Below are 26,886 nucleotides of genomic sequence, written 5' to 3' on the forward strand. Positions count from 1 at the left end.
AACAAGCTCTCGTGTGATAAATAACACATTATATAAATATATTTTCTAGTATAAAATCATCTCCATATTTCCATGATATTCTTCTTAATCATGATGAATTAGATTATTAATGTGATGTCACATTGGACAGCATATAGAATTGGGAAAATACTGGTTGGCTCTGAATCATAGTTCTGCTGCTTAATAGCTTCTATTATCTGCTGCTCTTGCACACAGTAGGTACTCAATAAATATTATTATCTAAGGTTATGCAGTAGAGAATAAGGTGTTGTTTATTGTTTAAGAGTTTGACAGCGTTGTTGAGAAGATAAAAATACTTCCTGTAATGTGTTTAGCTCTGTCCCTGATGCAGAGAGTGAACATTCAATAAATGCTAGCTCGTATTCTTTATACAGTGTGTTAATGTTATTTAGAATTTTTTTTTGACTTTAATATGTGAGGTGGGTCTGTTTTCAATTCATATGTTTGCTTAGGCTGTGAGTTGACCTCAGTGGGTAATTTTTTTTTTTTTTTTTTTTGAGACAGAGAGACAGACAAAGCGTGAGCAGGGGAGGGGCAGAGAGAGTGGGAGACAGAATGTGAAGCAGATCCAGGCTCTGAGCTGTCAGCACAGAGCCCAATGCAGGGCTTGAACTCACAAACTGTGAGATCATGACTTGAGCCAAAGGCGTATGCTTAACCGTCTGAGCCACCCAGGTGTCCTTCTTTGTAGTTTAATATATGATGATTTTTGTGAATGATTTATAAATATTTGAAAGAAGTTATAGTGCTCGAGAGTCTTAACCAATAATTTACTTTTAAATCTTCTTGTCCTTATTATTTTTCTACATTATTTTATAGACAACGTGCTAACATTTCAATGCGACCATCATGTTTCTGTTCACATTTGTATATATTGCTAAAAACTTTTGCTTAATGTTTTATATTATTTGAATTTTAGCTCCATAGCTTTTTAATTATAGATTCTATTTGTTTCCTAGGTATAGTGATCTTCTTTCTCAAATTTAATTCATTCAATTCTCATGGAGATCAATATTGATATTAATCATTATTAATCTCTCATTCGTATTAATATTGCCACCTCTAAATACTTTCCTCCATTGTGTTTTCTTGCTCCGTCTTTGCCCATCTTTTCTTATAATACTGTTTTGGTACCAAACATGTAGTATAACTTGATTTTAGGCTTTTCCCCCTATGCAAACTAATAATGGGATTGGTGCTTTAAACCAATCGATTTTTTTTTCTTTTAAAAAGGAAGTTTAAGCAGTTTATACTTTTAATCTTGACCATCATGTATTTGGTTCTCAAATGTATTGACTTATGCCTTATTTTTCAGATTACTTTTATTTTTTTTGAAACTTGTCATACTCCCTCCAGCTCCCCAATTGTTATTAAGGACAATACATTCTTCAAAACAATTTAAAATGTCCCTTAATTTTTGAGTGAAACATTGCACAATGCTTTAAATATAATTTTTTAAATTTTAATTTAAGATTAATTTTAACTGCTTTTATTATTTACTCCCAGTTCTTACAGGGACTGTTGCTTTTAGTCATAATAATTGTGCATAAGAGACATCATATACATATATATGCATGGGAATTCATGCTTATACATAAACAGATAAGAAGGTCTAAAAAGTTAGTGAATGGAAACTTACTTCTTGTTTTAGAAAACAAAAATATTTCATTTTGAATGCTCTGAGGATGGTATTAACTTGGATGTAGTTTGTGAAATAAACACCTGTATTCTAAATGTAACCACTGGAAGTTCTTAGGGTCATGTGGTCAATGAGGTGGTAATCAGCTTGCATTAAACATTTTAAGATGAAGCATATGACTGAAGGTCAATGACTTTGATATTCTTGCTACTTTGTTTTTTTAAATCTATTTTTAAACTTTATTTATTTATTTATTTATTTATTTATTTATTTATTTATTTAGAGAGGGAGAGAGAACATGTGAGTGGAAGAGGGGCAGAGAAAGGGGGAGAGAGAAAATCCCAAGTAGGCTCTGCACGGTCAGTGCACAGCCCAATGCAGGGCTTGATCCATGAACCTTGAGATCATGACTCTAAGCTCAAGAGTCGGATTCTTAACTGATTGAGCCAGCCAGGCACCCCAAAACTTTTTTTAAATTTTAGATCGAGCGAGAGAGCGTGCGTGAGCAGGGGAGAGGGGCAGAAGGATAGAGAGAATCTTAAGCAGGTTCCATCCTCAGCATGGAGCCTGATATGGGGCTCAACCCCACAACCCTGGGATCATGGCCTGAGCTGAAATCAAGAGTCAGACATTCAATCAACTTAGCCACCCAGACACCAACTTGTTACTTTGTAAATTCGCTCTGAAGGCAGTTCTCACCCTAGAATGCAAAATCTTCTTTTTTAAGTTTATTTATTTTTGAGAGAGTGTGTGTGTGCACGAGCAGGGGAGGAGCAGAGAGAGAAGGAGAGAGAGAATCCCAAGCAGGCTCTGTGCTGTCAACCTGATGTGGAGCTCAAACTCACAAACTGTGAGATCCTGACCTAAGCCGAAATCAAGAGCCAGATGCTTAACCAGGTGTCCCGCAAAATCTTTTGAATGAGGATAATATTGTTGCCATTCTCAGTCATTATATTTCTGACATGTTTTCCAAGATTCAGATTGAAACTACGGTAAGGCACATTCAGTTAAGAAAATGACCAAGGGGTGCCTGGGTGGCTCAGTCTGTCAAGCATCGGACTCTTGATTTTGGCTCAGGTCACGATCTCATGGTTTAGGAGTTCAAGCCCCACGGCGGTCTCGGCACTGACTTGGGGAGGCTGCTTGGGAGTCTCCCTCTTCCTTTCTCTCTCTGCCCCTCCCCTGCTCGTGGTTTCTCTCTCAAAATAAATAAAAACATTAAAAAAAAAAGAAAGAAAGGAAACAATTGAAAGATGTACATGAGTGCCCCATAGGCTATGCCTTTTCGATGGCTCCCTCCAACCTTTACCCAAAAAGGGAGAAGAAGCAAGTTAGTCTGAGTCTAGAGTATAAGCAGCAGGGGTTACTTCCTTACTCTATGATCTTCATTTCTTCCTGTAGGCCTTCAATGGCTTCTCTTTGGTAATTTATTATCCAATGCTGGACTGGATCAAGCTAAAACAAAGAGAGAATAAAGATTTTAGACGACATTCCTTCTCTGTGGTCCAAGCCCTCAGCTCTGGAGTCTTGTTTGGCCTATTGACTGATGCGTCCAGAACGAAAGGTGTGGAAGTTTGGTGTTATACTGCCATCTACTGCATGTAGGTCAAATACTGACTCAGAGACCACCGCTCCCTTCCAGGACCTCCTGCTGGGAAGAAGGCACAGGAAATTAGAAATAAAAGAAAGAACACTTTGATGTCCTGCCCATTTGAAAACAAAGACACAGATGTATAAGTGAAGCAAAATAAATTCTAATTCATAATGATCCTAGTAATGTGAAATGTACGTTTCTAGACCTACATCATCCTCTTCTTACTCCAAAGTAAGTTTGTACATATAATTGGCATATGTGTATAAGTAGGCTAATTTAAACCAAAAAGAGACATTTGTATCTCATTAACAGTTTTGTTTGTAAGACTTCTTGCCATCCTTGGGCTGACGTGCCTTGTCTCAAGCACCACACTAAGACAATTACCAAGTTTTAATAACTGAATCTGGGGATGAATGGGGTTGGGCTTTTGGTTCCTGTTTTCTCAAAGGATCCCAGAGTTCTGCTATGCAAATTTTCTCCCCCCACCTCCACCATCAGGAACTTTCTTTGCTACACACATCAATAATTTATTTCATGGAAAACATTCCATAAAAGCAGATGCTCACTTGACATTTTTCTCCAGGTGGAATCATACGAGCTATGGCATGATCACATGACAATGAGCACTGTCTGCGTGGCGCAACGTGATCAGGATGCACTCTCTGGGAGTGGCAGCCAGAGTGCTGGTGGTTAGGGTGGATGGCAAAGGACAGAGTGAACAACAGTTTGCTGAGCCAGAAAATAAATTCATTGTGGAGGAAGATTCAGAGAGGTGATTAGTTTATGATGAGCCGAGAGAAAAGTGACTTTTCCCAGACAGACTTTTCCCAACAACCTTCCTGGAATAATCAGAGGATCATTCTAAGTGTTTGGACTATAAGAAGCCAAATTTCATCTCCATCCCTTGGAGCTAAGTTCCTGATACCCTATTCAAGCAAGCTGGCCATGGGATTCTGGGCCAGGACCAGGATGGCTGATTCCTGGGTCTCTTTGAAGTGCTGAAGGAGGAAGACCATGAACTGGGACCCCTGGAGTCACTGAGAGGTGACCTTCCAGCTACCCATCAGACTTGAGGGGGAAGGTCGCAAGAAAGCAGTCAGGTGAGAGGCAGTTTGACAGAAATCAGATGAATGTGGACACAATTCAAAACAGGGGATAGACATAAGGCATGAGAAGGTGGGACTGAGATTCATGGAGAATCCATTAGAACTCCAGCCGTCCCAGGTGAAGAATGATCTCCAAGGATGTGGAGCTTTTTAAGGCCCTACCTTGTAGGATACCTTGTATCCTTTGACTATCCTATGGTTGGTCTTACTACACATAGTTCAATTTTCCTTTTCAGGGGAGCTGAAGAGCAAATAGGAACAGAGGGGTACCCTCTGCCTGCCCAAAAACATATTTCTTCTAGACCTTTCTCATAGGATCCCAGATAGAGAAATAACTCCAGAGAGCAATTGGACCATGCCTCCTATTTTCTCATATGCAGCCAACATCAAGTAGATAAATCACCTGAGACCCACAGAAGTTTAAGTTTTAAATAAGAGATTTAATAATAATAATAATAATAATAATAACAATAATAATAAATCTAATAACCTGGGTCTGCTAGGGAAGTTGCCTTTACACCACTCCACACACAAACTTTCTTTTCACTAATTACATGTTTTCTTTTTTCCCCTGCAGCAAGTGTATCTGACCAACAATTAGACTTTGTAATGAACTACCCGAAACCTCCAGCCCTAGTCTCCTCTGTCTTGGCAGATCCGTTTAGAGCTTGAATCCATAAATTCAAAATATTCTCCTAGCGCTAAGAGAAGGGAGAAGCAGGTGTTAATTCTCAAAGAATGTCAAGTATTACAGATATGACAAAATGTGTAAGAGGCAGTCTTTTATCGACCGGAGCCAGAGTAATGACACATGTTGGCAAAGAAATGAGAAATTATGGCCTAGAACTTTGTCTGACAATCTTTGAGCACTTACTTTTATGCCATGCACTTGGCCACTGCGTTTTTTTAATTTTAGTAAATACACTTCTATTCCAAACACTATTGTTTTTATTTTTTTACTGGATGGAAATCAGATGAATGTGGAAATGACTCAAAACATGGGATAGACATAAGGCACGAGAAGGTGGGAGGACTGAGGTTCAAGGCGAATCCATTAGAGTGCCAGCCGCCCCTGGTCAGGAATTGCTTTTCCTATAGGATTGTGAAGAGGGGAGATGAGAGAAATTCGAGAAAGCAAAGTAACATTTTTGTCTGTCTGTTGTCATTTTTCTTAGGTAAATATCTAGGAATGGAATGGCCGAATCACATGGAAGTATACGTTTACCTTTTCAAGGAAATGCCAAACTCTCTTCCAAAATGGACTTCCTCGTGAGCAGCGACGGAGAGTTCCATTTGCTCCACATCCTCTCCAACATTCCGTATGGTCAGTCTTTTTAGTTCTAACTATTTTCATCAATGTGGTGTGGTGTTTAAGTGTGTAAAATGGTATTTTCCAGATGACTAATGACGTCGAGCATCTTCTCACATTTTTGTTCGTCACCTGGATATTTCCTTGGTACAGTGTTTATACAAATCTGTCCTAAAGTATTTGACAGAGAACTTTTTTAAAAAAGAATTTAAAGTAGATCCATTCTTGGGGCGCCTGGGTGGCTCAGTCGGTTAAGCGTCTGACTTCGGCTCACATCATGATCTGGCGGTTTGTGAGTTCGAGCCCCCCCCCCCCCCCCCCCCCCCCCGTCCGGCTCTGTGCTGACAGTTTAGAGCCTGTAGCCTGCTTTGGATTCTGTGTCTCCTTCTCTCTATGCTCCTCCCCTGTTCACGCTCTCTCTCTCAAAAATAAATAAACATTAAAAATAAAAGATATTTAGAAGTAAACTTCCTGGAAGCGAGATTCCAAGACTGGCTATGAACAGTTACTTTTATTTTATTTTATTTTATTTTTAATTAATTTATTTAAATTCAAGTTAGTTAACACACAGTGTAGTATTGGTTTCAGAAGGAGAACCTAGTGATTCATCACTTACATGTAACACCCAGTGCTTATCCTAACAAGTGCCCTACTTAATGCCCATTAAACCCATCCCCCCACCACCACCTCCCCTATAGCAACGCCCAGTTTGTTCTCTGTATTTAAGAGTCTCTTATGGTTTGCCTCCCTCTCTGGTTTTATCTTATTTTTCCTTCCCTTCCCCTAGGTTCATCTGTTGTGTTTCTTAAATTCCACATATGAGTGAAATCGTATGATATTTATCATTCTCTGCCTGACTGATTTTATTCAGCATCATACACTCTGGTTCCATCCACGTTGTTGCACATGGCAAGATTTCATTCTTTTCGATCGCTGAGTAGTATCCCATTGTGTATACATTCCGCGTCTTCCTTATCCACTCATCAGTTGTTGGACATTTAGGCTCTTTACATTCAGTACAAAGAGAAGGCACTTCTAGAACTTCTTACATTTTAAACACCAAACACCTGCAACATGCTTAGCTGGGCTCACTTGAGGTGGGATACTATTACACATTTAATCCTGGCCTCTATTTACTACTGTCCTCTGTGAAATGGATAAGAAAATAATAGGCCCTAATCTGTCCTGAGATCACATTTGACTCTTCTCACCAGCTGTAGCTCTTGGGCAAAACCCTTCTCATCTCAGAACCTCACACTGCATCCCCCCCTCCCCCCGCAGTGTTCCTTGCTGCATGTGAGGAAATATACATTGGAAGAGTGTGTGGGAAAACATATGCAAGGTCCTATGGGGAAGTTAGTGGTTATTCTTCAAAACATCTCATTTTATTGTTTTGGACTCTGCCCGGACTTGTCCTGATGGTTTGCACGATGTGTTTTAGTGATTAAGGAATGTGTTTCTGGAGCCAGAGTTTGAGGGTTGAATCCCAGCTCTGCTATCCACTGTTAGTGGAACTTTTGTAAATGACATAAACACTATGTTCTCTAGTTTCCTCATCTTTAATGTGGGGGACAATAATGGTATTTTTCAAGGATTAGTGTGTGAAATGAGTAAATACAGATGAAGGGCATAAAAGTATGCAACAGATTGGTGGGTGCCAGAGGCAGGGGCGGGGATGGGTAAGGGGGTGGTGAAGGTGGCCAAAAGGCACAAACTTCTAGTTAGAAGATAAACAGTTCTGGGAATGGAATGCACAGCATGATGACTATAGTTACCAATACTCTATCATATATTTAAAAGTTGCTTAGAGAGTAGATCTTAAAAGTACTCATCAGAAGAAAAAAAATTGTAACCATATAAGGTGGTGGATGTTAGTTAAATTTAGTAATCATTTCACGATATAAACACATGTCAAATCATTATCTTGTATACTGTAAACTGATACAATGTTATATGTCAGTTATATCTCAATATAACTGAGGGGGAATCGTTGGGGTCTCGAATGTACTCATGCTGGTGACAGAAGATTTGCTCGTTATCTAGATAAATGCTGTAGGAGGAGAAGGAGAAGGGGGTTGGGGCATGAGGTAGAGAGGGAGCAAGGCAAGCGTGATTTGTGGGCACTTGACCTCTCCTGATTGCCACAGTCATCTGGGAGGGGAGGAAGCATGACATTAACTCAGTTCTGCCAGGTATTAAGAGTCTCCATCAGCACACCTGGGCTCAACTCCTAGCTCCACTTGCTGTGCACTGGATGGGTCACTTCATCTCTTGGGGTTCTGCTTTATTCATTTATACATGGACTTGACAGCATCCCTGTTTCCACAAATTGACAGGGCAATTTAGGAAGTAATATTAGTTACCTTGTAGATGGTGCATAAATGGCCAGACATATTTTTCTTTCTCTTCCTCATTTTCTGACTGTGCTGAACTCTCTTCTTTCTGATGCTGAGCCACCGGGATAAGCATCAATGAGCTTGCTCACTTTTAAAAAAGAAATAGACTGAAAAATAAAAGTTTCTTCGAAAGCCGTATTACTGTTGAGGGTTTTCATCAATCTCGTGTGACTGGTGACAAGGTGTAGCTTAGACAGATTCAATATGGCAAAAAGAACACTAGTTATACATTCAGAACTGGCTGTGAGTCCTATCTCTGCCACTCGCCACAGCCTGGATGAGTGTCCTTGAAGATATCACTTCGCACTTTGATCTGAAAATCATTCCTCATAGCAGCTCCAGTGAGATTCTGGGTGAGAGAAAACTTTGCAAAATGCTGCCCAAGAATGAGTGGGTTTTACGATTAGGTAGTAGATATGGGATCCCAGGGGGCTGAGAAACTCACAACGGAATGGTTTGCTGACATTTTCTGTGTGGCAGCGGAACATACTTCCCCCAAAGGATCCTCATATGGTGAGAATGCCATATAGCCCTCTACCTAGATGGCCATCTTTTGTCTGTCCTAACCTAAGAATTTGTCTTTCTGAGGCTGGAAGGAGCGGAGTATGATGAATGAGTAACTTGCCCTTTCAGATTCATTTAAAGATTTTATCAGACTTCTGTTTCAGATGGGACTTGCATAAGGGGGATGCAGAGTGGGGACACAGTGATCCATCTAGCTTGGAAGATTGTGCAGTGGTGATGCTTTTGGCCCTCTTAGTGACATCAAGAGGAGAGGCATCATTAGGCTTTTATTTTGCCACACCTGGAGCATATTAATGAGTGATGATAAACTGGAAGAACCAGGCACAGTAACACCCATGTCAAGGACAGTCAGTGGTTCTAAACTTTGGACCCATCCTTGTCGTGACTCCAAGGCTGCAGCTCACATTGAACAAGATGCCTGTGTTCAAACATGCTGTCTATGTCAGCTACAGTCTAGGAGATTGGCTTCTAACTGTGCTTTCTGTCTCAGAAAAATGGGCAAGATTATGCTAATTTTAAAGTCAGAAAGACCTGGATTCAATTTCAGGTAGTATTTTGAACCATTTGAACTGTAAGGAGAATTATTTAACCTAAGTCTGTATTTTCTCATCAGTAACAACTCCTACATGCAGTTGTAGTGAGGGTTTCTCCATGCCTGACACACGGTTGCCTCATAGACACTCTTGTTTATGGGCAAGACATGGGCAGGACAGACTGATGAATCTTAGAAACTAAAGAACACAGGGGTGCCCGGGTGACTCAGTGGGTTAAGCGTCGCACTTCAGCTCAGGTCATGATCTCACGGTTCATGGGTTCGAGCCCCGTGTTGGGCTCTGTGCTGACAGCTTGGAGCCTAGAGCCTGCTTCAGATTCTGTGTCTCCCTCTCTCTCTGCCCCTCCCCCACTTATACTCTGTCTCTCTCTCTCTCTCTCCCTCTCAAAAATAAATAGACATTAAAAAAAAATTTTTTTTAAATGAACTAAAGAACACAATCACAGCCCTGAGGTTAAGAATACTGGCAAAAATCACCATCAACCTTTTTCAGTCCCTAAAGCCCCTTGGGAGACTAAAGTGCCTAAATTTCCTTTGGAGGACCAGAGCAGGAATACTGGTGGTGACACCAACAAAGGACACCTCAAAGGGTCCAAATTGTTATTCCCATTTTTCAACTGATTGTAAATTTGTCTGATCATAAAGTGTATAATATCAACTATTCTATAATAATGCAGATTTATCATTTTTTATTGTTCACACTTTTCAATGAGGACAATGAACTTTAGAAATATGAAATAATTTATCCAAGGCCACACAGTTACCAAGCAATGAAGATTCGAACCCAAGATAGTCTAACTGAAAATTCCAACCACTCTAGAGGTGCCTGGGTGGCTCAGTTGGTTAGGCGTCTGACTTCGGCTCAGGTCATGATCTCACACTCCATGAGTTCGAGCCCCATGTCAGGCTCTGTGCTGACAGCTTGGAGCCTGGAGCCTGTTTTGGATTGTGTCTCCCTCTCTCTCTGACCCTCCCCCATTCATGCTCTGTTTCTCTCTGTCTCAAAAATAAATAAACATTAAAAATTAAAAAAAAATTCCAACAACTCTAATTATGTTATGCTGCATTATTGACAATGAACAGATTTTCTGGAAGATAAAGGAGAGGAGCAGGCATGCTACCATTCATTCCTTATACAGTTCCTCCTACTTGGCACAATTCTTGAGTTCTGAGTGTCATTGTCTGGGTTCACATAGTCCAGCTTTTCCCAGAACATTGCTGAATATGCACCCAGATATCTGGGGATGTGGAGATGTCTGTAGCATGTGCTCCTCTAGCTGCCTAACGGGGATATTTTCAAGTTGAAGCACCATTGGCAGTGAGGGCGGCTAGTACATCCTGATCAACTCCTTCTACCCTATATACATTGCCCAGGGAGCAGAGGTGAATGGATAAGATCTCTCAGCCTAAAGCTTCCAAGTACAGTAAAAATTTGCGAGCATAATTTATTCTGGAAACCTGCTTGTAATCCAAAGCACTCATATATCAAAGTGAATTTCATGAACCATTGGCTCAGTTGTGATCACATGACATTCGGCGTCACATACTACTTGTATTGCAAGACAGTGCTTGTTTATCAAGTTAAAATTTATGAGAAATGTTTGCTCGTCTTATGGAACACTCTCAGAACAAGTTACTTGCAATCCCAAATTTTACAGTAGTTAACAACAGGCCAGAAGTAATCTGCCAGAGTCTTACAAGCCAGGAGAGAGTTTGAATGGGGACTGATTTGTAAGAGGGACCTCAAAAGAACTTCCAATCCAGGGGTGCCTGGGTGGCTCAGTCGGTTGAATGTCCGACTTCGGCTCAGGTCGTGATCTCATGGTTCGTGGGTTCGAGCCCCGCATCAGGCTCTGTGCTGACAGCTCGGAGCCTGAAGCCTGCTTCAGATTCTGTGTCTCCCTTTCTTTGCCCCTCCCCTGCTCACGCTCTGTCTCTCAAAAATAAATAAATGTAAAAAAAAGAACTTCCAATCCAGAAGCTGTGTGTTTCAACTTTAACCTATGCCCTTGGGAATCCCTGTGAATCTCCCTTTTAAAGGGCCAATAATACAAACACCCATGCCTTCTTCTGTTAGGTCTCTTGCCTGGTTTTCATTTGTGGAATCAGATCTGCACTCAGCATTTTTTGGATGCAAAAGCAAGAAAATTGGCCATTTCTTCTAAAGAACAGCATTAGTGCACATAGTTTAAAAATTAATAGTAAATTTAGTAAATAGTAAATTAAACTTGTACCTTTTCCCCACTGGTGACAAAATTACACTCCCTCTCCCAGTCTCTTTACAGTTATATGTGGCCATGTGAATGAATCCTGGCCAACTGAATGTGGGTGGAAGTTACGTTTGCTCTGTGCAGATCTGGCCCTTGAAAATATGCCCATGTGATCAATGGTACTTTTTCTTTTTACAACTAAGTGGAAGAAGCCCAAACACCACAGCCATATTTAAAGTCACATATTGAAGGCACTAAATAGAAGGTAGCTGGATCCCTGAGTCACTGTTTGAGGGAGAACCTACCAGAAGAGTCATTTGTTCAGTAATACTTGCATTGAAGTGTTACAGGAAGGAAAGATAAACATGTGTTATGTTCAAAATACTGATATTTTCATTTGTATCTGTTTGAACACCTAACATTATCTTCACAGAGGTCTGTAACAAAATAATGTAAAGAAGGTTTTCCATGATACATTATATTTCAGATTCTAGGGACAAAAAATACCTTCTAAATATTTGAAAAGATAAATGAAAAATGTATTATCATAGGTTATTTTTTAAAGAAACAGATCATTTACTTTTCTAAACATTTTTTGGAGACTTTATACCTAAAATATAGTTTTGATTTCAGATCTCTTATTATTTTTTTAATGTTTATTTTTGGTAGAGACAGAGTGCAGGCAGGGGAGGGGCAGAGAGAGAGAGAGGGAGACACACAGAATCCGAAGCAGGCTCCAGGCTCCGAGCTGTCAGCACAGAGCCCAACTTGGGATTGGAACTCACAAATGGCGAGGTCATGACCTGAGCCAAAGTCTAATGCTTAACCAACCGAGCCACCCAGGCGCCCCTGATTTCAGATCTTTTATAGCTGGTGCAGAAAAACAGTGCAGATTGCTTTCTTTGATTTGACAAACAATAATACAGTGATTAGAGAGTCATGAAAATAATTTTCTCATTTCCTGATTGTTTTTGGAATGTATTAAAGAGGGAAAAGCATACTTCAGCCATCCCTCTAAAAACCTCCAAGGCTCAGCAGCTACATTCCTTGCTCTTTAGACAGTTGCTGATTCCTTGAGAGTGCTTTTAGGTACCTTCAAGTAAGCACAAACCAGAAGAATTTCTACTTTCGTTTTCTGCTGTTGTTCCAGACTTCCTCGGGAGTAATGTAACCAGCAGATCCACTCCAAGCCGTGCTGTAGTTCTCTGTGTAAACAGGTTGAAGATCTGTATTGTAGTCTTTGTGGGACAGCTTGAGAATCTGATGGCAGAAACAGGTGGCTTGTGCCTTCTGGCTGTTGATATCTATTTTGTGGTGAAAAAAAAAAACAAAAAACAAAAACCCAGGTCCTGTTATTCTGGCGTGACTGAGAAGCTATCATTTTCAGATATCTCAAAAGCATGATTTCCTGTTTTTCACAACCATCAGATTCAGGGGGGCTGGCACAAAGCATCACCAGCACCATTAGCGAATAGATTATGTCACTGCGTTCTGTGATTCCGCAGGCCGTAGTGAAACACGCGTGGACAGCAATCTGCAGCGCCTCCAAGGCCCCATCGCTGCGCCCCAACCGCCAGAAGGGGGCGCCCAAACTCTTCATAACCGCCGGACCCACATTTTCCTCAAAGTCCTACCTTATTTCTGTCTCCACTTCCAAACAAGCTTCCCAAAATAATTTCCTATACACAGTGCCAGTAATTCCTCTTCTTGTGTTTCCTCTTCAACCTACACCCATCTGGTTTCTGCCTCATTAATTCCACTAAACCAGATCATGCTAAGGTCACCTATGGCGTCTGTTTTCAGACCCCCTGGGCAGTTCGTCTACACCTACCCTGCGAGCACCACTCTGACCCTTCTTCCCTGTGGGGGTCTCTCCCCCCATGTGTTATCGTCCCCATGTGTCCTTCCAGCTGGACTGGCCACGCCACCTCTGTGCCCCTGGCAGACTATCCTCTGCTTGACCTCCAAATGCTGAGGGTCTGCAGGACTACATTTAGGTCTCTTCTCATTGCCCACTCTACTTAGAAGTGACCATATCCAGCTAATTTTTTCATGGCACTCGGGTTCAGGTGCACACTGGAACACTAAAGAGCGGAAAGAGAGCCGACTTGTTAGAATGTGGTTCAGCTCAAAAGACCTCACAGGTTGGAGGATGGGACAAGATCTATCCCTGCAAACTAGGCATTACGTGAGCATCCTCACCAAGCTGGAGGAATCCAGCTGCCTCCCAGGGTGAATACCAGTTGTCCTGATGGTGATACGTTCACCTAGCTTATGATGCCCACTGACGTACCCTGGGTCGAACTCCTGGAAAGAGTTAAGGATGGAGCAGTTTGTTCTTGTATGCTACCAAAAAGCCTCCAGAGTTAACAGGTATGGTTTACCCATAACCTGCTTATTTCCTTAGAGGCCAGCACCTTGTCTGGAGCCCAAGAATGATTTGAGGGACCCTCAACCATTTCTCTGCTCAGCTCCAGTCTGAAATCAGAGGTCTGAAGAAAGAATAAGGCATGTATGTAATGGGAATCCAGTTCTTCAAGAATATCAAAAGGGAATTTTCAAGTCATATTTTTGTACAATCTAGCTGTTGCAATTAACATACAATTGTTTCAGCCTTTCTAAATCAAAGTTTAACCTTCAAAAAAAAAAAAGAGTGACCATATCCAGGGGTGCTGGGTGGCTCAGTTGCTTGAGGATCCGACTCTTGATTTTGGCTTAGGTCATGATCCCAGGGTCATGGGAACAAGCCTCGCATCAGGCTCCACACTGAGCATGGAGCCCGCATAAGATTCTCTCTCCCTCTCTCTCTCTCTCTCTCTCTCTCTCTCAAATAAAAGACAAAAATTACCACACCCATTCCCATGTGCTCATTCCCAATTATGTAATAAAGAATCTCAAATTAATACCACTCCCGCATAGCATTTGTTGTTCATTGCTGACCCCTATGCCCAACAGCCAGCAAGACTTCTGCAATTATGTATTTCCCAAGTGCTCTAGAAAGAGTATCCATCTTCCCCCGTCTCAAAATTATTGTATTTAAAGCTTCTATGTAAGAATAACATTTTCCTTTACATCATTTTGTGTTTTTTAATATAATTAAAAATTTAAAAATATTTATCCTCTTTTAATGCCTCTTTCCCTGTGAGACTAAAAGTTTTGACACAGAAGTTGCCATGTTCGATTTACTCGGCTGTGCTTTGTGAAGGTGATTCTGCATCTGCCGTCTTGATGTCCTGTTTACATAGGACATGAACTGAAAGGATGAGGAAGTAGATGAATACTACCATCCATTCTTCCATTTGGTCTAGAACAACCAAGATTTGGATTTACGGTTTCAGAATAAAGAGACTCAAGAAATTGTCTTTCATTAGAATTTAATAAGACAAAATACATATTTAATAAAATGAAGAGGTGAATATGATTTATCAATTTTAATACAGTGTAAGGGAAATATCTTTTATATCAAAATATAAAAATAAATAGGATAAGCTACAAGAATAAATAAATAACAATAAATAAATAACATCAGGGCAATCATCTCTTAAGGACTGATGATCCTGAGGCCGGATTTTTTTTTTTTTTTTTACATATTCTTGCTTAATACTACTCACAAAATATTTGTGGAATTAAAGTCAATAAATTTTGTGATGAAGGCTGCAGTGACAGTCTCTTGAGGTGAGCATAGTGCAGGGTGATGTGGCACGTGAATCATTGAGAATCACTTCAAGGTGACCCCAGGTCTCCATCCTTGATGGCCAAGCTGTCTTGCAAGGTCGCCGAGGAGGACAAGGCTCTCATGATTTCCAGCCTGACAATTTCCCAGGCGCAGTCACTGTATCCCTCGTCCTCCAGGTAGACGCGGATGTCCTGGAAGTACCTCTTGATGGCCAGGGCAGGGCCGTGCATCCCCGGGGCGCGCTCTCCCTCGCCCGCGGCCTGCACCAAGCAGGCGTCCAGGGCTTCCAGCTGCCGGTGGAGGCCAGAGCGGAGTCCGTGCAGCGGCGCGGGGCTCCAGGCCGCCGAGGAGCGCTCCGTGTGCAACAGGTTGAAGGTCTGCTGGAGCAGCTCCCGCAGGACGGCGGCGGCGGCCTGGGCCTCCCGGAGCTGGCCGCCCTCCAGCATCTCCCGGGGGAAGCGGAAGTCTTTTCTGGCCCGCAGGCACAAGAAAGGGGACAGTCTCCGCATCTGGCCCAGGAGCACCAAGTTGTCCCTGCTAACCTGCGCGTGGCTCCCAGGCAGGGCACAGCCCAGAGAGCCTCCAGGGCGGCAGGTGAGCAGCGCCAGGGCGGTCAGCAGAGGGCGCAGGAGAGCCATGGGGAAGCCGAGGGGGCTGCTGGCCGGGCTGAGCTGGGCGGCTGGGGGACCTCGGGGCCCAGGTTCTCTGGGGACGGCCTCGAAGCATGGCTCTTAAATAGGGAACGCGGACAATTTCATTTTCTGAACATCCTCTCCACTTCTACTTCCTTTTTTTTGTTTTCATTTATGCATTCTCCTTATTGTGTAAGAAGATGTCATCAATCTAAAATACTACGCTGGCAATGGAAGCTTTATTTCCCAATAAACTTCCGATATGTCCATCCCAATGGACACTTATCAACCAAACGAGAAACGTCTTTGTCCTAAAGACTGGAGTGATGTAGGCATGTAGGCACTCATACACACACCTGCTCACATATATGTTTTCATATATGAACATTGCTCTTTGTGTTAGAAAGAAACTTTGGCCTTGATCGTGGACTAGGTTTTTACCCTCTTTACTTCATACAGAGACAGGCTCCTTCACTCCTATGGGTTTTTGTATCGTGCTAGGTTCTGACCAGACCACGTATGGTAAATAAGCTCTTTAGAACCAGGACTGGGTTTTAATTACTGTAGTATTCACATTAGAGGCTTGTGGTGGTAAGTGAATGAGTTTCTTGCATGTTTCTCTTCATTCTAGAAATAATTGATGCAGGTCCATGCAGTTATGCTTCACTGGAGCCTCAGGGTCAAGACTAATAATACAGACACTATCCTTCTGCCATTTTGTAACCCGTCTACAGTGCTCCTCAGGCTGTGCCAGTGTCCCCAGCAGGAAGCCCGGTTCTGGTCTGGGACATGTAGCTGTGAAGATTCTAATCCCAGATCATTTTATTTTCTCAGCAACCCCTCACGCGCAAGGTTGTTATCACCTCTACTAACATGTTCCTCTGGAGTGACTGAGTGTCCTCAACCCAGCCTCTCCTGGACTCACTCCCTGAGGGCAGGCTCACCTTGTCCTGTGGACATTAGAATTCCTCTGCTGTGGAGAGGCTAGGTTCTTTGTTAGCAAAACAGTTAATGCCCCTAGATCCTTGCCCTTGTCCCTGGAGTGTTTGTGTGAGACACCCTAGTTTTCAGTGGTGACCCCTTCTTTTCCTGAGCAGGTATCAAAGTGTCAACAGCCCTCTGATGCTGAGGGTCACAGTTAGTTTCCTCTAAGTAGGGGAGTGACCCAACTGTAATCATTTCACCTTTAGTAAACAAATACAGTAAAACCTTGGATTGTGAGTAACTTGTTCTCTGAGTGTTCATCAAGAGGAGCAAACATTTCTAATAAATTTTAACTTGATAAAGGAGCGACGTCTTGCAGTAAGGGTAGTAGGTGATGCTGAGTGTCACATGATCACCACTGAGCCAATGGTTCTCTCTTTCTCTCTCTCTCTCTCACACTGCTGGATTGTGGGTGATCCTCTCCCATGCTCAGATGCTCGGTCTCAGGCCGAGGTGTTTGGCAGAAATCAGTGATTTTTCAGAATGTTGGAAGGTGCCCACAACTGGCACTAGTGTATTTTTTGTCACTTCCAAGCACCTACAGACAATCCTTTTTTTTTCCATAAAAGAGTAAGCTTGGGAATGTTTTGCTTCATTCTAGATCAGGCTGCCTGCAGATATAGACCCTTCTTCTGCTGCCTTATTGCCAGTTACATTATATACAGCAGGCGGCAAGAGTTTATTAATACTGTACTGTAGTCAACAGCTTCCAGCACAGAAACTAGCGACTCTCCGTTGTCCATTCAGTCTGGGTATTTCTCTTTGGCTTCTTAGTCTGTTCATCTGTCTGAGGGTCAGAGTGTAGGGGGTGAGGCCCCGGCTATTGTGTCGGGGAGAAACAGCCTTCTCTCCTTTACTTACTCGTGTTATTTCATTTTAAATTTAAAAAACAACAACAAAAAGAATTTTAATGACTTGGTTTTTACGCAGTGGTTTACTGGACATAGTCTGCCTTGCTCTTCCTGCAACATGTTTTATATCATCCGCAGGTTAATACAAAGGCAAGTAAAAGAATGAGGGGCTGCACCACTTTTCTCTATATTTCCAAGATATCAGGTTTTTGTTTTTTTGTTTCTCATTTCAACTCTCCTAGAAAGCAAAACACAACAATTGTGTTGGGCAAAAGAAAATATAGGTCTGAATGTCATGAAAATGAAAAAAGGGAAGTGACTTGTCTGCTGGCAAAAAAGCAAAGGGCTGGTTAACACAATCGGTGCAGCAAACTGGGGGCCGGGAGCTCTGGCAGAGGGAAGAGTGAAGGCCACACTGAATTCCCCCAAATCAGGAAAATAGCTGCTTTGGCCTGAGGCTCAAAGGAGAGAGCTGGCGGATGGCGATCACTCCCTTCGCCCGCCCGTGCCTCCCACCCTGAGACTCGGTTCTCCAACACTTTCGAGTATTTAACACTTAATACCTGTGGGATTGAAACTGAATATGGCTATAGAGAGTTTCAGGGCAATACTCAGTCCTTGTCATAGACAGCGTTAGAATCTGTTGTTGCCAGCTGGTAGCTTTTTGCAGCTTGAGGGGACATCCTCAAGAAGTGGCGGGATTTCTGCAGGGATCCCAAGCCAGCCCTCCAGTCTTGGTCGCTGCCCTTGCTGCACGTGGCCACCAGGGGGTGGTCTTCTCTGAGAGGAGCTTCGTTAGCCCACCCTTCAACCGGATCCTCCTTTCTGTCTTTTTCGCCACAAGTGCTACTACATCACATTTGACGGTAGTAAATAAAAAGCCTTTCTTGAAGATGTTTCTGCAAAACTTAGGGATTTCATTTGAGTTTTAGTTTCTACTTGTGACATGCTGCTCTTTAGGGAAAGGTTTAAGCTGAGACCACAACAGACCAGAAAGCTGCTGTGTGAATAGGCTGACAGTTGAAGGGAGTGAGTGACAGGGTGTGTGGGGACTTCCTTCTGGGACAGGGAAGAAACGATTAGGACAGGGGAATGTGTCCTGGAATGCTGAGGGGAGAGGTGCAGGTGCCACAATATTAAAGAAACATCATGTTTTTCTGTACTTCCATCTAAGTTTTTTAAAATTTTTTTTTTTTTTAATTTCTGAGAGAGAGAGAGAGCATGAGTAGGGAAGGGGCAGAGAGAGAGGGAGACACAGAATCTGAAACAAGCTCCAGAGAATACGAAGCAAGCTCCAGGCTCTGAGCTGTCAGCACAGAGCTGGATGTGGGGCTCGAACTCACGAACTGCGAGATCATGACCAGAGCAAAGTCAGATGCTCAACTGACTGAGCCACCCAGGTGCCCCTGTACATCCATCTAGATACTTATTCTCAACTCTCAGATATTAATACAAGCCACTATTTCCTAATTGAATATAAATAAGACACTTGTTTGAAATAAGGAGTGAATCAGTCAGCCTTCTCCAGAATTCACCACAAAATGCTGTTTTCTTATGCTGCCTCCTTTGAAGGTCAGTTAGTGAAAGGTAGGACACACAGTTGCTAAGAATTTTGTTGAAAGAGACAAACACTATTCTCACATATAGCCGTCTGAAGAAAAATAAGAACATATGCACCATACTTTTGGTCGTTACTCTATGGAAGATGCGTTGCTTGGTGCCATTCAAGTGCATGACTTTAGTTAGTATTCACAATATTCTGTTATAATTCTTAGCTCTGTTTCTGTTCCTGAATTATACACAACTCACATTTGCTCTATGGATTTCCATTATTCATGTTGTGGTTACAGCTGATTTTAAACAATTTTTTGTTGCCTTAAATATGAAGACAATGCCTAACCCAGCTTCGCACTCTCATGTGAAGAAAGTCTGCTAGTCTTTTTTTTTTAAGTTTACTTATTTATTTTGAGAGAGAGAGAGAATATGAGCACGGGTGGGGGAGGGGCAGAGAGAAGAGAGAGAATCTCAAGCAGGCTCTCTGCTGTCAGCCTGGAGCCCGACACCTGGCCCATCTAAGGAGTCTTGAGTTCATGACTTCAGCTGAAAACAAAAGTTGGACACTTAATTGAGCACCCAGGTGCCCCAAAAGACTGTCAGTCTTTATGTAATAATTCTGTGATTTGGGGACTCACCAAAGATGGTGATATTCAAAAAATTAGCAGAAATTACCAGTGAGTAACGTGAAAGAATTCTTATCGTATCAAACTCCCCTAGAAAGTGCAACGTGCTATAAGGCTGCCGCAGCAAGCCAGTGTCATAACGATCAGTGAAGTAACTTAATTAATAAAACCAGTAATTCTAGGGAGTATTGTTTTCTCAGTGGTAATAGATATGTTGGTGAAGGACTGAATTAATTATCTATTCCCGCCCAGTCGGTTCTTAAAGATGAGCAGCTTGCTGATGTACAAAGTAATAATAATCAAGACAGGATAAAAATTGTAACTAAATGAGCTGTGATTCGAAATAAATATAATACTAGACACATTAGTATGATTTGCCAGCACATCAATTCCATGAAATCACTGAGAAATAGATATATGGCATAAAAGGCAGAACGATGCACAGAAAAACTGCCCCACGTTATTTTCCAGATCGCACGCTGTATTCTTTTTCACTTCAGAGGCGCTAACTTCTCTTATTGAGGCTTTCAGGAATTCCAGTGTGGTTTCCTGCTTAGTAATTCCATGAAACGAACTCTCATGAAGTTCACGATGGTATCCATTTTTCTGTCGTAGCAGGCAGTTAGACCCACATCTTCCATGAATCCACTGACATTCTTCTAAGCACGTGTATTTCCTTAAATACACTCAGCATCCTCTCTTGTTATCCTTCTACTGAATGGTCAGTATACCTGTGTATCCTTCGTGGTTCTTCTCTCCCCTGCTGTGCCTTAGAATCAAGTGTAACTCTTTCGGTCACACTACACTGTCGTCCCCCATGACCGCCTCTGTTTCTGGCTTCCTGTTGCCATGTATGGACCTGTTCTATGGCGTTTTTTAAAAAATCTAAGCTCGCCTATCCACTGACAATGGGCATTGGCACTTCCATGTGTATCAGTCAATGTAGAGGAGACTGACAGCTTTTATTTTTATTTCCTGACATTCTTCATTCTACCATCAGTTGAGAGAATTCACTTCTCTCCCTGCTTCATTATAATATTAAGTATGATGATGGCTTTTAGGTTTCTATCCCTACAAAAATCAAAGGTAAAGACAGCAGGAACTGTATTTGTTATATCCCATGTCGTAAGATCAACGAACCACTTGTCTTAGAGGAAGACAGTTGTTACCTCTGATTTTAATAGAATCTGATGGGTAAATGAATCCTCTCATCTGGTTTTCCATCAAGTTGCACCATTAGACCTGATGTTACTCTTTATAAACACTTCCTACAGTAAACGTGAAATAAAAAAATAATACACTGCTTACATATAAAGAATATATTTTATTATATTACCAAAACATAAGGGTACACATCATATTACTTGAAAAAATTTAAATCTCATAAATATTTAAATAAATAAATAAATAAATACTTAAATAGATAAAACGATATCAGCACGGTCATCGGTAAGTGGCTTGTGCTCCTAGAGGTGACATGATGTCGCTTATTACTCCTAAAACATTTGACAAGTTATTTCGTTTCATGTCACGACCACAGCAGAAATGAGTCCTTGACATGGCAGAACAGGTGGAAAGTGTGGTATGATGAGTCATCGAGAATCATTTCCATGTTGAACAGGTCTCATTTCTCGCTCCTTAATCTTTTCTGCAAGGCTGTTGATGAATAATACAAGGATCTCATGATTTCTGCTCTGACGATCTCCCAGGCACAAGGGCTGTATTTCTTCTCTTGCAGGTAGAGGGAGAGTCTTTGGAAGTAGTTCCTCAGGATGGAGTCCTCGTTCGTGAGGGGAGCCTCTCCCTCCCCCACCTCCTGCACGACACAGGCTTCCAGGCGGGTCAGCTGCCGATCAAGTCCCGTGCAGAATTCCTCCAGGAGGGTGGTGTTCCAAGCAGCAGACGAGGACGCCTCTGTGCAGAAGAAGTGGAAGATCTTCTGGTTCGTCGCGTGCACCACAGAGAGGGCTTGGGCCTTGTGGGACTGCTCTCCACCAAACACGTCCTGGGGGAAGGCGAAGTCATTTCTGTCCTTCTGGCAGGAGCTGGCAGGGAGTCTCCTCATTTGTCCCAGGAGCGTCAAGGCCCTCCTGTTCAGCAGGCCGTGGGTCTGAGGCAGGTCACAGCCCAGAGAGCAGATGGAGTTGCAGCCCAGCGCCACCAGGGCCACCAAGAAGGAAGAGGGCAGCGCCATTGGGGATCTTGCAGATGCTGTTGGCCTGGCTGGGGTGGGCGACTCTGTGACCCGTGGCTCTAGGTTCTCTGAACATCTTCCCTTGTGCGTGTGGCTTAAGTAGGGAACATAGCAGTTTTCACTTTCTGAACGTTGTCCTTACTTTCTACTTCTGTTTTTGCTTTCCTTTATGCACCTTCTACTTGGGTTTAGAGCATGGGTTCCACAACCATTTTTTTTTCATCATTACCTCTTGCCTCCAGAGTTTTTGTACATATTTATCTAATTGAACCTTCTGAGAAAATTTAATAACACAGATACACATTATGTGTAATTATGTACTGTATATTTAACTGTACTTTATACATAAAAAATCATAAAAAAGGAATATAAAGTTTATTTATCCAATGCAGGGTAAGAATTACTAAAAATTTTTAAAAGTTAAAATTTAAAGCCATTGATGCTTAAGTATGGACCTAAATTTGATTTTTTTTAATGTTTGCTTATTTATCTATTTACATTTTTAATATGAAATTTATTGTCAAATTGGTTTCCATACAACACCCAGTGCTCATCCCAATTGGTGCCCTCCTCGATACCCATCACCCACCCTTCCCTCCCTCCCACCCCCCATCAACCCACAGTTTATTCTCAGTTTTTAAGAGTCTCTTATGGTTTGCCTCCCTCCCTCCCTAACTTTTTTTTTCCCCTTCGCCTCCCCCATGGTCTTCTGTTAAGTTTCTCATGATCCACATAAGAGTGAAAACACATGATATCTGTCTTTCTCTGTATGACTTATTTCACTTAGCATAATACTCTCCAGTTCCATCCACGTTGCTACAAATGGCCAGATTTCATTCTTTCTCATTGCCAAGTAGTATTCCATTGTGTATATAAACCAAAACTTTATCCATTCATCAGTTGATGGACATTTAGGCTCTTTCCATAATCTGGCTATTGTTGAAAGTGCTGCTATAAACATTGGGGTACAAGTGCCCCTATGCATCAGTACTCCTGTATCCCTTGGGTAAATTCCTGGCAGTGCTATTGCTGGGTCATAGGGTAGATCTATTTTTAATTTTTTGAGGAACCTCCACACTGTTTTCCAGAGTGGCTGCACCAGTTTGCATTCCCACCAACAGTGTAAGAGGGTTCCCGTTTCTCCACATCCTCGCCAGCATCTATAGGCTCCTGGTTTGTTCATTTTAGCCACTCTGCTGGCGTGAGGTGATATCTCAGTGTGGTTTTGATTTGTATTTCCCTGATGAGGAGCGACGCTGAGCATCTTTTCATGTGCCTGTTGGCCATCAGGATGTCTTCCTTAGAGAAGTGTCTATTCATGTTTCTGCCCATTTCTTCACTGGATTATTTGTTTTTTGGGTGTGGAGTTTGGTGAGTTCGTTATAGATTTTGGATACTAGCCCTTTGTCCGATATGTCATTTGCAAAAATCTTTTCCCATTCCTTGGTTGCCTTTTAGTTTTGTTGATTGTTTCCTTTGCAGTGCTGAAGGTTTTTCTCTTCATGAGGTCCCAATAGTTCATTTTTTGCTTTTAATTCTCTTGCCTTTGGGAATGTGTCAAGTAAGAAGTTGCTGTGGCTGAGGTCAGAGAGGTTTTTTCCCTGCTTTCTCCTCTAGGGTTTTGATAGTTTCCTGTCTCACATTCAGGTCTTTCATCCATTTTGAGCTTATTTTTGTGAATGGTGTAAGAAAGTGGTCTAGTTTCAACCTTCTGCATGTTGCTGTCCAGTTCTCCTAGCACCATTTGTTAAAGAGACTGTCTTTTTTCCATTGGATATTCTTTCCTGCTTTGTCAAAGATTAGCTGGCCATACATTTGTGTGTCCAATTCTGGAGTCTCTATTCTATTCCAGACCTAAATTTAATTTGTAACTTATAACTTATTTACTTATATAGATTTTATATAAAGTACATAAGTAAATTAAAATTTCTATAAAGACATACCTATTTCAATGTACTTAAATATTTAAAATCATTCCAAATTGCTAAAAGCAACAAAAAATTTTAATTATTCACTTAAATTATTCCCTGATTTATTTTCAGTGTACTGAATTTTAATGTTGCCTCATGACAAAATAATTTTTTTCAGTTTATTTATTTATTTGGGAGAGAGCACAAGCAGAAGAGGGGCAGAGAGAAGGAGAGACAGAATCCAAAGCAGGCTCCACGCCATCAGCACAGAGCCCGACATGGGACTCAAACTCATAAACCGTGAGATCATGACCTAAGCCGAGATGAAGAGTCAGACGCTTCACCGACTGAGCCACCCAGGCGCCCTGACAAAATAATTTTTAACTTAACCTGCTGCTACATACTCTTGAAGATATTGTCACAATATTTTTCTGTTTCCCACTAGATAATTGCTGATGTGTTGAATGAGTTTTGTAGAATTAAATCATAAAATATAATATATTTGTATTTAATTCCCAAAGCCCACATCACATCGAGGCTCAGACAAAAGCAACATGCACAAGACAGCCAATAGCAGCTCACAAGTGAGCAAAGGCCACCTCTCCCAGAATGACTTTGAGATCCAAGAAACAATGGAGAGAAACTCTTCCAATCACAGAGACGGGTTAGCCCCAGGTTGTCACACTGATCTTGCAGATGTTTTGTGTATATTCCACAAATCCGATGTCCGTGCTTCTCGTATGATACCCAAAAAAATCCAATGAGAGAAAATAAATATTAAGGAATAATGTTTTGTTAGACTGGTCCAATGTTGAGCTTTGGAGTGCCACAGACCACTGCAATATTTCAGGCTGGTTCACAACCCTAGGAACTTACTGTTATATCCTTGGAAGCAATTGTAACAACTATTCCACCTGGTGTGGCAATGCTGATAATGGGGGAGACTATTCATATACAGAACCGGGGAGTATGTGAAGTCTCGATATCTTGCACTCAATTTTGCTGTGAAGCTAACGGCTCTTGGGGGCTCAGTTAGTTGATCATCTGGCTTCAGCTCAGGTCATGATCTCACGATTCATGAGTTCAAGCCCCACATCAGACTCTCTGCTGTCAGCACAGAGCCTGCTTCAGATCCTCTGTCCCCAGTCTCTCTCTGCCCCTCCCTTATGTGCTCACTCTCTCTCTCAAAAAAAAAAAAAAAAAAGAGAACACTTGTGTTTTTTCAAAACTATACCCAAGGTAAGGAAATTGGCTTATTATGTTATTGGAGTCAGTTCTTTCCAGGAAAGAGCCATTTTTCTCTGTAGAAAATATTCCTGCCTGGGAACAGACTTCTGTAGACCACAAGCTAGGTCTCCAGATCCAGTCATTGTCTTTGTCCATCTTGGCCAGTAGGTGGCACTCTTCCTTTGTAAATATTTTAACAGACCCCTGACTAAGATGATCCTGCTTTCTCTTTCCTTTTTCCCTACAGCTAGTTACATCATTGCAGGAGGAACATTCCCTCATGGCCAGAAATAGTCATGAGAAGAAAAAGAAGAGAACAAGAACGCTCCTATGAGAGTTTCCAAAAACCTAGAACTTTCACACAACTCTTGATTTCAGTTAGTGACTTTTGCACTTGGCCGGAAACCACAGCCGAAAAGGAAGCAGCTGTGTGAATGGGCAGGGCAGGTTCAGGAGGAGAGACTGAGGAGAGCAGAGCTCACTGGGGGTTTCTACACTGGGGCAGAAGGAAACACTGTGAGATGCAGGTGAAGAATGAGATCTGGGGAAGCGGGAGGAAAGGGGAACGTGCTAGTGTCAGAATACATAGTGCACGTGTATATACATAGTATCTATGTGTACATAGTATATTAGTATGTATATAATTACATTGATGAGCCACTTGTTCCCAATTCTGTTTTTTTAGACTCTCAGCATTTTGCAGTCAGTTACAGAGAGAGGGCTAGGAGAAGTTACTTATGCTCTTATAGACCTCTATGAATAAATAAGAACATGATGGTAAGCCTTCATTCAGTGGAAAATACTCCGCGAAGCGCTTCTAAATGTTCTAACGTGACCACCCTGCTAAGGGACACAGGAAAGTTAGAGGGGCTTGCAGTTGTGTCTTTCCTGTCCCCCGAGTGGAAGAGGAGAGAGGGCTGGACTTCCCTTCCCCCGGTGGGGGCGGGGGGAGGCTCTAGGAAAATCATTTCCCTGGAGAGCAGGCCTTTGTTGAGGGGAACAGAAGACCGAGAGGATTCCCAGCCAGTGATTTCTCTTTCCTTTCCTCTGCTGGAAGCACCAGGAGTTTGTTTTCTCATCTTCACAGTGAGAACCTGGTGAAGGTTTCTCCCGAAGGTAACACTCACAAAAGCGTGTGGCCCCCAAAGACAGGATATCTTGCAGTTTTTCGATCTCAAGCTCATCCATATGGACCTGCCAGTAATTCTTCCATTTCAGCTTCAGTGTTTCTACCAATACGAGCTTCAGCTGTGCTTTAAACTCTTCCATTTCTGCTCCCAGTCATCCAGGGTCTCTGTCTGCATCCCCCTCTTTCTGCAAAACAAAGGGCGGCAGCTGGCACCTTGACCCCCAATTCTCTGATGGATCTAAGAAGAGTTGTTGCTTTTCAGTTTGTTTGGCACTTGTGTTATAGTTGACGGAAGGTCAAGGCTGACGACCAGCCCAGCTGATTACATGTTGGGTGGGTACCAGAACGTCCGCCAATACATGAATACGTATGTCACATCATTAGAGGTAAGTGTCTCCCAAGGAAAGAGGCCCCGAGAGATAATTACTGAAGAACACTGGAGCACACTTTTGAACAATTTAACTCGATACATTCTAAGACGAAAGCAGAAATAAAGTCAGTGAAATGACTAAATACCTGGGAATGTGACTTCATGTATTAAAGAGAATCATTTTGGGGTCTCCTTCCTTCCTCCTTACTAATTGTTACGAATTTGAATATGCAGACAACGATCATGTGATTTGCACTCAGGCATCTTTCTAGAGGCACAATCACTCCATTGCTTCTCTTGAGACTGAGATGAAGTCCCCGGATGGAACTTTTGTCCTCTAGTGAAAGGTTCTTGCTGGAGTGTCCGGGTGTGTGCGTTTA

The 26,886-nt window shown here is 42.1% G+C and overlaps 2 protein-coding genes across 2 annotated transcripts; both read right to left on the reverse strand.

Moving 5' to 3' along the window:
* Positions 1-15,076: 15,076 nt before the first annotated feature.
* On the reverse strand, positions 15,077-15,667 carry LOC124525691 (interferon omega-1-like). The gene has a single exon (XM_047098249.1). The coding sequence runs from the start codon at positions 15,665-15,667 to the stop codon at positions 15,077-15,079; it is 591 nt and encodes a 196-aa protein (XP_046954205.1).
* A 5,633-nt stretch (positions 15,668-21,300) lies between these two features.
* On the reverse strand, positions 21,301-21,885 carry LOC124525697 (interferon alpha). The gene has a single exon (XM_047098262.1). The coding sequence runs from the start codon at positions 21,868-21,870 to the stop codon at positions 21,301-21,303; it is 570 nt and encodes a 189-aa protein (XP_046954218.1). The 5' UTR covers positions 21,871-21,885.
* Between the last annotated feature and the right edge of the window lie 5,001 nt (positions 21,886-26,886).

Source organism: Lynx rufus, unplaced genomic scaffold (assembly GCF_022079265.1).
Source record: "Lynx rufus isolate CCGP_SWC_20201006 ecotype Redwood Valley unplaced genomic scaffold, mLynRuf1.p SCAF_10, whole genome shotgun sequence".
Classification (NCBI taxonomy): Eukaryota; Metazoa; Chordata; class Mammalia; order Carnivora; family Felidae; genus Lynx; species Lynx rufus.

Excerpts from the sequence above, each read along its gene's own strand:
- LOC124525691 (XM_047098249.1), bottom strand. The coding sequence starts at position 15,667 with ATGGCTCTCCTGCGCCCTCTGCTGACCGCCCTGGCGCTGCTCACCTGC.
- LOC124525697 (XM_047098262.1), bottom strand. The coding sequence starts at position 21,870 with ATGGCGCTGCCCTCTTCCTTCTTGGTGGCCCTGGTGGCGCTGGGCTGC.